General features: G+C 39.5%; 1 protein-coding gene across 1 annotated transcript; it reads right to left on the bottom strand.

Moving 5' to 3' along the window:
- Positions 1–6725: 6725 nt before the first annotated feature.
- Positions 6726–13523, bottom strand: LOC109163362 (phosphomannomutase/phosphoglucomutase). Its single transcript, XM_019312122.1, has 7 exons — positions 12912–13523; positions 11566–11829; positions 8739–9255; positions 7793–7992; positions 7555–7667; positions 7313–7453; positions 6726–6975 (listed from the first exon to the last, which is right to left on the bottom strand). Exons 1-7 carry the CDS (start codon positions 13455–13457, stop codon positions 6894–6896), a joined length of 1863 nt encoding a protein of 620 aa, XP_019167667.1. The 5' UTR covers positions 13458–13523; the 3' UTR covers positions 6726–6893.
- Positions 13524–14038: the final 515 nt, after the last annotated feature.

Below are 14038 nucleotides of genomic sequence, written 5' to 3'. Positions count from 1 at the left end.
CCGGTGATCTCTCCGATCGGTACTCTTCTTGGTGTCTTCTTTCTTCCCCACACACTTGTCCAACTTCCCACGGCTGAGAAGATCTTCCAAAAGTTGGCGCAAGTGGGTACACTCCTCAGTGTCATGCCCTATACACCGATGATAAGCACAATGCTTGCTCGTGTCGGGGCCATCTGGAGCGGGGATGGGGGAGTTTGATGAGATTGCAGGACTGGGCGTACTGCACGGCCTCCGCTGCAGATCGGTTCAAGGCCGTAAACTCACCAGGCCTGGTGCGGGATCGGGGATGGTCATCACCCGATCGGTGTTCTGCCCGGCCGGCCGGTTTACGGGACGCAGACCCGACCTCTTGCGACGTTTCACGGCATTCGCCTTGCCGGCGTTGGCGTAATCTGTGACCCTTCGAAGGGCCTCTTCGTATGTGGCCGGGGGGTGTAAAATGAAATCCTGGTACAAATAACCCGCCCGGAGGGAAATGTGGAGCATGTGGGTGGCGGTCGCATCATCCATGGGCTCGACATCCCCGACCGCCGCCTTCCACTTGACGAGGAAATCAGTCAAGCTCTCCCCTTCGAGTTGCTTGGCCTTCTCCAAGTACATGTAGGGCTTCCTCACCACCTTGGAGGTGATGAACTTCCTCACGAACTTGATCGCCAGGGCGTTGAAATCAGCAATTGAGCCCGGCTGCAAAGTTCGGAACCATTCCGCCGCCCGACCGATGAGCGTGGAATAAAAATCCCTGCACATCACGGCGTCTGATACGCCCTTCATCATCATGTTGCCGTAAAAATCGTTGACATGGACCTCAGGGTCCGTACGGCCGTCATAACTTCTCTCCCCGGAGACCTTCAAATCGAGCGGGTACGGCTGAGCCATTACCTCCGCCGTAAAGGGCGTCCTCAACAAGGACGAGTGGTCGACCGAGGGTGCCACTAGGTGCTCGTTCCGGAACCGAGCAAACTCCGCCTGGAGGTTGTAGAGCAATCCTCGGGTCTCGTTGAGCTCGACCGTCTGAGCGGCTTGGGCTGATTCCCGAGCGCGTCGTTGTCGGTGAGATCTCGACCCGTTATGCCCGGATGAAGCCCCCGGCATCTGTACGTCTTCCGGCTGCCGGTTCGGGTCTTGGGGTCCCAAACGTTGTCGCATCGCCGGTCGAAGACGGTCAAAAGCTACCGCCCGGGCAACTTCTTCGGGGTCTTCCACTTGAACTGGAACCTCCACTACTTGCTGGGCCTGCCGTGGTGCCTCCATCGCATCAGCACCCCCCGACCCCAACCGCGAACGAGCTAAGCGTCGAGCCCGGGAAGTGGGATGATGCTGCGGCTCTACCTGTGCGGTCGGGTAGACTGGAGGGGCGGCGGCTGGAGCCGTGTACGCAGGCGTAAAGGGTGGTTAGCCAACCGGTGGTGTGTAATACATCGGTTGACCGGGCCAATACCCGTACGGTTGAGGTGGGACCTGTAACACCCCAGATTTTCAAGATACTTAAAACTTATAAAATAAAGGTGAAATCTCATTAAATCCCAAAACATAATGCAAGAGTGCGGGGTGCTATGCCACACCTGAGCTAGAGAACTCAGGTGCACAGGCTAACTATCTAATATCCTTAGTAATGTAAATGCATAAACATGGCACGCAGGCCGGAAGGGAAACTATCTACTTCTACGCTCCAAGTTCTAGCGCGCTCCAGTGACTTATTCTTCTGTGCCTGAAAGCCAAATATATCTGTTCAGCGAGAGATGCTGGTAACCCACTCCAACGCGTTGAAATACAATACAAATAGAGATATATATATAGATATACGAAAACCATTTTGAAGCATGAAGATATATCCTACAAGACTCTAGCTTTTAAAACCGGGAATGACTTGACAGATAAAGCTAGACACAAGCAACAGTTATAATCAAGCGTATACAATCCACAACAGGCAAGACAGATAAAGCTGATCACGAATAATAATCATAACCCATCATACACAATACCTAGCTTAAATCCCATAGTCAAATCCCCCAATATACTTATAAACACAACTCATCCATATCTCATCAAATAGCACACTTTGTTGGCGCCACAGGACTAATCGCATACCCATACATGAGGGTCAGCGCATATAGCTCTGACACGGCCCCGCAGCACCCTGCCCCGTCTCACATTACGGAGGAGCCGATCGCAACCGGCTGATGGACCTTTGTCCTACATAATATTTATATACCTGACCGGTCTTTACCAGTCTGGTTAACAGTTGAGATGGTTCTCAGCCCATTCAACTGCCCGTATAGTGGACCTTTGTCCTATATAATATTTATATACCTGACCGGTCTCTACCAGCCTGGTTAACAGCCGGTATGGTTCTCAGCCCATCCGACTGCCCGTATAGTGGAACTTAGTCCTATATAATATTTATATACCTGACCGGTCTCTACCAGCCTGGTTAATAGCTAGTATGGTTCTCAGCCCATCCGACTGCCCGTATAGCCCGATTGATCTTAACCAACTCGGGGTTACATGCACACATAACACATAGCAAGTACATGCAGCCCACACTAACACATTGGGAAGGGGGAGAAAACGTATAACAAAACCTATGCGTGATCCATCACATACTAAGAATAGTCCAAAGGGGTTCATACTTCTTCCACCTAGGTCAACGGGATACCAATTCAACTAGCATGCAATATAATAGACTCATAAACCTACGAACGGTACCCGAAATATCAAACTAGTCGTAGGCACGATAAACGGAGTCTGTTGGGACATCACGGGGGACGGGGAAACATCAAACGGGGAAGCCGGGAATCCAAGATGGGGAAAATTCCAGCGGGTAGCCGGTGGGTGGGGGGCCACCCGCCGGATTCACTATTCCGGGCAGCAGGTCGCCGGCGGGCAGCTGCCCGCCCGCCGGCTGCCCGCTGCCGGGATCACCATTCCGGCCGTGGGTAGGTGGCGGGTCCCCTACCCCCCACTGACTCTTATCACACAATTTCGCCCCGGGAACCATTGTGGGACCCGAAACCATGCTTAGACACTTTACAACGCAATCAACGACAACACGTAGACAATTAACGGATCAAATACGAGAAACGAACGGCACATAACCTATCATGCTTTTCTAACCATAATCAACACCCAAACATGCGATTACCCCACCCGATAATCCAATAATAATATCATACGATACAACCTAGGGTTCTAATCACTTTTATATCAACAAGAATACGATTCGCCTTCTAATTGCAAGATCCGGTAAGAATAACACATAAGCATCAAGGGCATCACACAATTATCAAGAACAACACATAATCATCAAGAACTCCATATAATCATCAAGAACATCATAATTATCAAGAATCTCCCAATATCAAGATTATCAAGATCCCCCATGGGATCATCACATCAATCATCAATCATAATCATCACAAGTCATTGATACACAATAATATGGGGAAACCCTAAGGGGGAATCATAACTATGAAAATAGGTTTTGTTGAGACATGGGTTACCTCTTAGCCTTAATTAATTCCTTGGCTATGAAGGGTCTTTCTTTAAGCTTTCTTGCTTTCTTGATTTCTTCTACGGGGATTCTTGGAGCTCTTTTGGGGTGGTGGGGCGTTATTCATGTGGGGAGGTTCTAGGTGCCTCTTAAGTCCCCTATTTATATATTTAGGAGTCCTAATTAGGAACTAATATTATAGGCTTGCTAATTCTATTCCTTTTGGAACTAAGGATCGGGTTTAGGGGTTGGGTTTATATATGAGGGCCCATGGACTATGGTGGGCCTTTTTCCCTAATTAATCATTATAATTTATTCTTTCTCTTGGGTTATTGATTAATTAATTAAATGGTTTTAGGGGTCGTAACACGGGGTGTTACAGGACCGGGTATGGATACTGGCCGGGATACGGCATCTGCTGCTGCTGGTACTGCTGACCGGGTGTTGGGTATCCCGGTTGGATGTAGTTCATCGGCTGTTGGGCGGCCGGGTATGTATTGGATGGATGGGGTGGCGAGAGATTGAGATTAAGGTCCATCGTCTAACCTTGTTGCTGAGTCGCCTGGTGGTCGGATGAACTCGCTGCATCCGCCTGATCGTCAGCGAAGTTGTTGTATGCCCACGGATACATGATTGATGAGAGACTGGGTGCTCGTCAAGACGATAGCTTTCTTGCACGGGTCCCCACAGACGGCGCCAAAATGATAGTGATAATTGCCACGTAATGCGGTAATTAAATAACACAAGACCAATTAAAGCAAGTAAATAACTTTTATTGATCACTGTGAAGGCCCTAAGTACAATCTACTTGGTTGCTCTGAGTGCCGACTGGCTGCGGTCGGGATTCTCTAACAACAACCTATCGATCGTCCAAAAGTCCCCCACACTGTCGCTATCGCGGGTATTTATAGCCGCGGAGCCGGAGACACAAATCCGGCCGTCCGGCATGCTTCCCACGTAGCAACCACATGTCGCTGTCCCGGGTGCCCTGCCTGTCAATGCGTGGAGCCGCCACGTGTCCCTCGCCAGCTCTTTCGCTAAAGGGCTACCGCTCGGTGGTCGACACTGCCACTCGGGTAACTCCCGGTCGGATCCCGACCGGGTTCTTCACAAGAAACCCGACCTGTTACCTGCAAAGACAAGAAGACAAAGACGAAGGAACACCGGTCGGGGTAATGCTATGTCGGTCGGGGTATTCCCTACCAAGTATAGAAATTATGGATATAGATTCTTGGTTAGAAATTATGAATCTAAAGTATAAATTTTAGCTCACCGAGAGTCTAGAAATTATGGATATACAGTATATAAATTATGGATCTACAATATAGAAATTATAGATATAGATTTGGGCGCACCATGTAAGGTGAGAACGTGCTCACATCATAACGATTGACTATTTTCCTACCCCGTTCTGTACTTTCAAACCCGATTTATGGTGGACCCGGTCCTGACAAAACCATCAATAATGACATTAATCATATCAAGTATATACAACTTGTTAAATTAGAAATTAGAAAATATGATTCTATTTGAAATATTCTCCATATTGTGTGGATGGCTCAGTAGTTACCTTGCAATTTGTTTGAGTCATATTCTCCATATTGTGTGGATTAGGCATTTAGGCTCAGTACTATACGTTGCACTTTATTTGAGTCAACATTGTTAGAACTTTAATTATATAGTAATTTGTTAAATTTTATATTGTGTTCAAACATGACTAAAGGAAGCTTAAATATATAAGATATTTGTGTCATCAAGTTGCATATATTATTCTAAGCTTGTTAGGGACATTGGTATTCTTTTAATTAGAAAAGTGTCATCAAGTTGCATATATTATAAGCCTTGTTTGGTAAAATAGTAAGATTACTAGTTAATTTTGACTTATTTGATCATTATTAATTGTTTGACTTGGTTAAAAAAAATCAATATAAGTGTTTGGTTAATTAGCTTTTTCTAACTTCAAAATGCTAAAATTCAAAAAGCATGTTGCTCAAAATAACTTTTTCAATTAGCTTTTTTGATAAAAGAAATTATACTAAACAGCTATCGGCCAACAACTAATTTACCCTCTAATTAACTCAATCAGCTAACAGATATCAGCTAACAACTATCAGCTATCAGCTATTAGCTAAATCTTCTGGGTATAGAGAAATAAAGTTTATTCTTTGATTATAAATACAGAAGAGTTAATTTTCTATGAATAGAGAAGTAATGTTTATTCTCTGATTGTAAACACTGAAGAGTTAATCTTCTAAGTATAGAGGAGTAAAGTTAATTGTTTTAATGTACACACAGAAGCGTTGATCTTATGTGTTCTATTATTGGGATTTTATATCTTACATGATACTGATAGAGAGAATATATGCATCACTCGGTTGTCCAAGGAAAGATTTTTATATTCAAGAGAATTTGGTACCAATTTATTATATGTAGTTAATATGATAAATGTTACCTGATAAGTTATGCATAACTTTTGTGAATAATTTTAGTTATTGTTATCATTATGAGAATAATGGTCATGGCACTATGACAATAATAATGATGTCTGTTATGCATAAACTCTGTGAATAATCCACACACACGAGAACAGTTGCTTAGGTGAGAACATGAGAACAAATCGTGTGTATCCATTTAATATTTTTAATGGTCTAGGTTAGATTAAGTGTATGCAAATGCAAATTTAATGTGAGTAAACACACTTAATCGCGTTTGCACACATTTAATTCCCGTTCGCAAACACTTAATCTGATTTAGACCATTAAAAATATTATATGGATGCTCACGATTTGTTCTCATGTTTTATATATATATATATATATATATATATGTATGTATGTATAAATTGGATCATATGAGAACAAGTTTATATGAAAAAACTAAAAATTAATCACAATCTTACATTCGGAAAAGTTGAACGCACCAGATCATATTTTAAAAAAAATTGCGGTGGCAATTTCATAATTATCACCAAATTTATTATGCAAACGTGAACACTAAAATATGCTATTTAGTGTTAACATTTTGCATATTTAATAATTAGTCACATTGCTTTTCCATTTTTTTTAGCAGAATAATCACTTTCTTTTTTTGGTGAGCAGAATAATCACTTTCTAATTAAGCAGATATACATAGAAGCCTGGGAAGGCCACAAGAGCCCAACAAAAGATCAGCTTGCACATCCCGCTGCAAGAAAGCTAAATAAATAAACGCAGTATAAGAAAGAAGGCCTACACCCTGGAAAGCTAATTAAGCCATCAGAAGCCATATCATTTCGCTCTTCCATTTATTTATTTGTTAATTATATACCAAATGTATGTTCAAGTTTAGACTATACAATTGAATGGTAGCAAATTGATGACTTTGTGCGCACCCTTACCTATAATCTTCTGTTACATACAGTGTCTCAGTTAAGATTTCCATTTCGAGCGAACTCGTCAATTTGACTGATGTCAAGAAATTTTGCCATTTCCCCAGCAAGTAGGAACCTAATTAAGGAAAAAAAAAAATCAAATAAGTCATGCAGGGATTCAACAACATACCCGCACGGGCTTATTTTAGAGATTTAGTAGACAGTATTTGGGAGAAAAAATCAACTAAGGTTCGAAATTCGATAATATCAATGTGAGAATTATGCCTAAAATAAGCAGATTCTTTGTGTGCACGGACATTTGGCCTTGTCTGCAGGCCGTGATTTACCTCCACCACATGCTCTGTCGAGTCTTGGTGTGGGGCCCTTACAATTGGAGATTCAATCTTTTTGGGAGAAGGAATTGAACAACGTTACGTTAACAAGCATAAGATGTTATGTAAGTGGGAACATACTTATCTCTTAGATCTCTTGCCATGGATTGGCAGCCTCCAGGTATGTTTGATTGAAGATTAACAGCAATATTTGGATTGTGGATGCTTTGCCGAAGATGTACCCAACCATGTTCTCCATTTTCTTCATTTGAAACTTTAGCCCTGTATGTGTTCAAGTAACAACAATTTTTTCATAGTAATTTAATTTAATACTGAAATTAGTAATATAATATAAAGTTTAATTTCAATTTAATTGGTAGTACCTGTACATAAAAGCATCAATGGCAGCTGGATGATCATTGGTATCAACAAGACAGCCCTCACTCACCCAGCAGTCTCCACAAGAATCCAGTTCCCATCCTGGCAAATTTCCTTTCTACAAGAAATTAATAAATAAAGAAATTAAATAAATTAATTAAAGATGGAAGAAATAATATCAATGCATAATATAATGTATAGTAGCAATATAATAAAATATAATGTTTAATAATAAATATAGACCTCAATGTAGTGTCTGAAGGATTCAATGGCTTCAACAGCTTTGGCCTTTGCATGTCTTGGCTCAGAGAGGACATCCATTCTTAGTTCAGCTGTCTCAAGTGGCTCTTCAAGATCCTTTATCAGGCTGCCAATCCCTTCTTCTGACCCTTCAAGCTTCATTTTCACCATTTCTATGATGATCTTTACCACCATATATGCCCCTTATCATATCAAATAACAATATAATTTTTGGATTCTAAGAAGGTCAACATGCATGCATTAATGTCTAATAATAATAATAAGGGAAAATGGTCAAATAGGTCATTGAACTTACATGAAAAAGTAATTAAGCGACTAAACTTAAAAAAACACAATTGAACACTCGAACATGTCATTTTGGTATATTTAAACATAACAGCCGCTTATTCCCTTATAATAACCCGTCATTAGAGTTCTGTCAACAATTCTGGTGATCGCCAGTGACCCCTGATTGCCATTGCCATTGAAGAAGAAGGCGACCATCCGGTCGCATTCCCCTTGGCAAAAGTGACTGAAGGTCTTTTTTTTTTTTTTAATTGGGGCAATTTAGCGGCATAGTGATCAACGGTACAGTGGTAATTTTACCCGTAGCTAAAAATAAATATTATTTGACCCATTTTGACAAATTGTATTTAATTGTACCGTTTTAAAGTTCAGGTGCCTACATTTTCGTGTAAAGTTCATGTAACTAACACATGCAAACACTACTGAAAATTATGGAATTTCCGACTACCTGAAAGTGATCTTAAATCAAGTCGAAAGCCTTGTTCCGACCACTTTGGTATCCGGAAAAACCTTTGTTGCTATTTCCGACCACTTTTTGGACTTTTTGGTATCAACTTAATTTAAGATCATTTTCAGGTGGTCGAAAATTTCATAATTTCCAGTAGTGAAATTAAAGCGTGTTAAAAAAATGAAACTAACTAACCATCATCAAGAAAGTAATTCTCTTTGAGAGCGCCATGGCCAGAGGTTTCCATCATTAGATGCGTCTCGACGCCGTCCTCGTTAAGATGCACCCCCTTGTCGATAACATTCCGATACCCAACCCGGTACAAACAATGCTGCCCTCCTCTACCAGTTATAAACCTCGTAAGACCCATGCTGGTACGCGCATCAGTAACCACTGTCGTACCAGGATGTTCCTTGAGAACAATGGCGGACATTAGCGCGATAAGGCGGTCGCCGTTGATGGGGTTGCCGGACCTATCCACCACGCCGCTGCGGTCCACGTCCGTATCAAAGACAACGCCGAGATCCGCGGCGTTTTGGAGGACGGCGGCGCGTGTCATTGCCATGGCGGTTTTGTCCTCCGGGTTGGGTATGTGGTTGGGGAACATTCCGTCTGGATTGAGGTGGAGCGAGCCGAAGGTGTCGGCTCCTAACTTGTCTAAAACGTCCCATGTGAAGAACCCTCCTGACCCGTTTCCGGCGTTCACTATTATCTGACCAAACACATGATAGAAAGTGATGATTACAAAAAACTTGAGACTAAACATAAGTTCTTTGGATTTAAGGGTCCGTTTGGAAAGCAGGAAAATGACTTCTGAAAAATGGTTTCTGGAAAATGAGTCATTTTTCGGAAAACATTTTCCTTTTCCAGTGTTTGGTTGTATTTGGAAAACTGTTTTGGTGTGTTTGGTTTATTTTCTAAAAAATGAGTGAAATGGTATAATTAAATATTTTAATTATTTTATTCTGAATAAAAAAATACATTTTTAAATCTTTAAAACTAAAATAAATAAAATAAAAATAAAATAAAAAATAAAAAATAAAAAACATTTATGGCTTCCGGCGGAACTGGGTTCCGTCAGAAACCATAGCCATGGTTTCTGGTGGAAACCAGTTCCGCCGGAAACCATGGCTATGGTTTCCGGCGGAACTAACCATAGCCATGGTTTCCGGCGGAACTGGGTTCCGTCAGAAACCATAGCCATGGTTTCTGGTGGAAACCAGTTCCGCCGGAAACCATGGCTATGGTTTCCGGCGGAACTAACCATAGCCATGGTTTCCGGCGGAACTGGGTTCCGTCAGAAACCATACTGACGGAACCTTCCGCCAGAAGTTATAAAAAAGAAATAATAAAAAAAAAATTGAAATAGAAGTGGCGGAAAATGACTTCCGCCCAAATTTGGCGGAAGTCATTTTCCGCCAAATTGAGCTCATTTTCCCCAGTCAACGGAAAATGTTTTCCGTTGACTGGATTTTCCAGGTGTAGCCAAACACCAAAAACCCGGAAAATGATTTCCAGAAATCATTTTCCGGGTTTCCAAACACAGCCTTAAATAAGTAATAATAACAATTATGCCAACTACCATGTAGTCTAATAGCATCTGGTTACCATTCTCATGTGGGAGCTTAGATTCTTTGGTTAAAAATGTTTGAAAAAGTATAGAATATATATTATCTTGTAAAGAATCATGAGTATTTAAAAAAAAATAATACCTATTTATTAATTTGATTTGTTACAAATAGACGGACCAAAATGATATACAATATAAACTTGAAAATAATTTACCAATTTCTTTTTTTTAGTACTACTGAATCTATTAGAAACTTAAAAACTGATTTTCGAAAAATAATTCACTTTTTGAAAAACATTTTCATTTTCTAATGTTTGACTGAAAGTCAGAAACTATTTTTCGGTTTGACTAAAAGTTAGAAAATTATATTTTTTTGTGTTTAGTTCATTATTCAAAAATATTAATATAAATCTATTACAAATTTATTTTTTATAAATTAAAATATTATTTATTTTATTGATGATAATACTTAATATTTATATTAAGATAAATTATAAATTAAAATTTATAATAGTTATAAAGATTAATAATTATTATAATAAAAAAGATGTAGATAGATATTTTTAAAAATACATAAATTGATAAATATAATCATTGTGAATTAAAGAAATTGAAGATTTTTTTTTTTTGTTTGAGATGTAGGTTGGGTTGGTCCAAGATTTTTATTGTTTTGTTCCGCTCAACCCGACTCATATTTAATTAGATATTGATAAATATAAAAACAAACAACTAAAGAAATTGTAGAACAAAAATTATTTATTTTGTGAGCCGAGTCAATATTTTTATTGTTTGGTCTAGTCTAACATAATTCATATTTTTGTCGGTCATTGATAAATGTAATAAATATAAACTAAAGTGTAGTGTATAGTTGAGTATTTTTCTTTCTTTTGATTAGAATGAGTATTTTCCGTTGACTTTATTTTCCATTAATAGCCAAACATTGAAAAATTTAAAAAATGACTTTTGGGAGATTTCCAAACATATCCTAATAAGAGAAAATATAGAATACTAACACACGCTACATGTGATTATACCAACATATTTTTTATTTATTTACATTAAAATCTTACTATTATTGATTTTTATTTAATTTTATTATTTATTATTATATTGTTTATATTTTATTATATATATATATATATATATATATAAAGACTAGAGAACTAAACATATATAGTTTTTAGAATTCTAGCTTATGTGTTCCAAGAGTATCCGATTACTGAAGTGGGAAGATTATTAAATGAGCCAAAACGTGAGCCTAGAAAACAAGACAAACTAATTAATATAGTTCCAATTGAAGTTTGTCCAAATTAGAAACTCCAAAGAAGAAAGGCCTCACCGTATTGTATGGCCAAAATTAAGCTCCAATAGATAATAGTAAGGAAGTTAGATAAGATGGGTGTGGCTGTGCATGCATGCCCATGCAAACAAACATATTACGTACGAACGAACCTGAAATCCTTGGAGAGGAGTATCGTAATGTGTAGGATGGTTTACTCTTTCCTTTATGATATCTCGGAGATGCTTTGCATATGCGCTCATAAAGTCCACCTTCGACGGCGGCGCTCGTAGCGCAGTCGACACTTTGGCCATCCTATTTGCGTATTTCCGAGCGGCTTTGTCGCATATCGCTTCCACCTCCGTTGACGTTAAGCCCCCTTTCTTGGTGAAGAATTTTAGACCGTTCCGAGTATAGGGTAAGTGCGACGCCGTCATCTGCAAGCATATTATGGAATATTTGGTAAATAGCTATTAACTGAATGGATTATTGAGTTGGACTAGTTAATAGCATTAACTAATGTAAATGAGTTTTCAAAAAACTTATCAAAAAAGTTATTTTGAACAGTTTTTTGAAATTTAGTTTTTTTTTTTTTGGAGAAATAAGCTATTTACAAAAAGCTAATTAATTAAGTACTCATATTGATGGTTTAACTAAGTCAAATAGTTAATAGTTGTCAAAGAAATCAAAATTGACTGATATATAAGCTAACTATGTTACCAAACTGGACCTATATGTATTGAACGCAAATATGTGTTTTAATTGGCTTAGTAACAAGCTAAGCTAGGTTTGAAGTGCCCACCCAGACCTACTAGCTATTTCATCAAAATTGTAGAAATTTATGATATAAGTATCACATATTCTTTCTGACTAACGTCCTGTGTGATTTTAGTTACTCTTCCCTTGCAATGGCTAAGTCAATCTCATTTGACCCTAAGTAGTGATGCTAATTAAAGGATGGAATGACTTAAAGAAGTAACACAAGATCTTACAAGAAATTAAAGTAGCTTAAGATAGAACTTGTAAGCTTTATTAGGACTTGGATTGTTGGAATAATCCAAGATATGAATAAAGCTTGCTAGTTCTTTCTTAGGCCGTGTTTGGTAAAAAATTGGCCTATAGACCAATTTTGACTTATTTGATCACTATTAATTGTTTGATTTTGTTAAAATATCAATATAAATGTTTGGTTAATTAGCTTTTTACAATTCCAAAAGGCTAAAATTCAAAAAGCTAAACGGGAATTAATTCTAATTCCCACATGATGAAAAAAAGGAAAAGGTCTCGAGAAGCAAATAATCCTATTTGACCACTGTATCAGCTAACAGTCATTTTACCAAACAGGGCCTTAATCTTTCTTCCAAGATTCTTCCCACCTCACTTTTTAAGTCATCTCATTCTTTAATTAGCATCACTTAGAGCGTCAAGCAAAACCCGTTGTTATTGTGAGGGAAAAAGTAGCTAAGGCTGTACAAGACGTGGTTAGAGAAACTAATCGGTGACATGAATTTACACTGACCATGATGGAAGCATCGTACTGGAAGGGTGGCAGTACTGTACTCATGAAGCAAGCCGGTGTGGTTGCAAGTCCCATATCAAACACCAAGCACCCAGCCTGACCCAACCCAGCGAACACAGCCGCACTCAAAGATTTCCCTGAAATTCTAGGATCCATTCCCAGCGAAACCCTAACGCTTTCTACCACCGCCCCACCTCTCTCACTCTCTAACCCACTAATCACCCATTCACCAAAGCTCTCCGCTATTGCTTCCACGGCCGGCGGCGTTAGATCCACGCTCCGCCCTTTCTCCCCCTGCAGGGCAACCCCACGGACGTCCGACCCGTTCTGTAGCCTTCTAATCTTCTCCATCTCTTCATCCACTGCAACTTCATTGTGCTTATTAGCAGTTAACGACGACTCTACCCGCAACGAAAGCTTGATTTTTGGGAATGATTGAGCTATCCCAAGGCTTCTGTGGAGTGGTTTGTGTATGGGGAATGAAGGAAAGTTAGGTTTTGAAGCAATGGTTTGTAAAGATTGTGGTGTTGTAGAAGTGGAAGCCATTGTAAACGATTTCTGCGGAAAATTTGGGTTGCAGCATGTATGTATGTAAAAGATATTTGGAAGTGAACTCCGAGTATGCAGGGAAGATAAGATTGTGTCATTAAGCAATAACCCTACACTTGTCAATCCAGGCCATCCAAACCAAAATATCTGTGAGTAAACTTCCAAAATTTAGATATTTTTCTTGTTTTATGCAATAGATATCTTCTTGTTCTGGGTGGTATGGAACGATGGCATACACTCAGTGTAGAATCTTGAAATTCAGTGGGACGAGTGAAGAGAGTTGCACTAAAAGAATTCATTAAATTATATTAAATAAAGATTATCACATGGATCGGAATTGAATCACCAAACTGCCTCGTGCAATATTTGAGACTGAATTTAATTCTAAAAATTCAGACATATAAATAATTCAATAAGGGTTCGGCTCGATCCTCTTTTTGGTCACCATATACCCCAAAAACTTCCCCCTTGTACGCAGGGCTGTTCCAATCAATATTGGGGGTCCTGTGCAATATTTTAATTTGGGCCCTTTTCTCAAGTAATTTATATATATAAATAATAGTTGTTCAAAAAGTTAT

Source organism: Ipomoea nil, unplaced genomic scaffold, assembly GCF_001879475.1.
Source record: "Ipomoea nil cultivar Tokyo-kokei standard unplaced genomic scaffold, Asagao_1.1 scaffold3017, whole genome shotgun sequence".
Classification (NCBI taxonomy): Eukaryota; Viridiplantae; Streptophyta; class Magnoliopsida; order Solanales; family Convolvulaceae; genus Ipomoea; species Ipomoea nil.
Note: the sequence above shows the minus strand (reverse complement) of the source record. Positions and strands in the feature narration are given on the sequence as shown.

What these genes read in the sequence shown, in the direction of transcription:
- LOC109163362 (XM_019312122.1), bottom strand. Translation starts at nt 13,457, where the DNA reads ATGGCTTCCACTTCTACAACACCACAATCTTTACAAACCATTGCTTCA. An exon ending in CTCCTCTCCAAGGATTTCAG is followed by an intron (nt 9,256 to 11,565) that starts GTTCGTTCGTAC and finishes GTGTTTGGTCAG; the next exon opens with ATAATAGTGAACGCCGGAAA. An exon ending in CCTTCAGACACTACATTGAG is followed by an intron (nt 7,668 to 7,792) that starts GTCTATATTTAT and finishes AATTTCTTGTAG; the next exon opens with AAAGGAAATTTGCCAGGATG.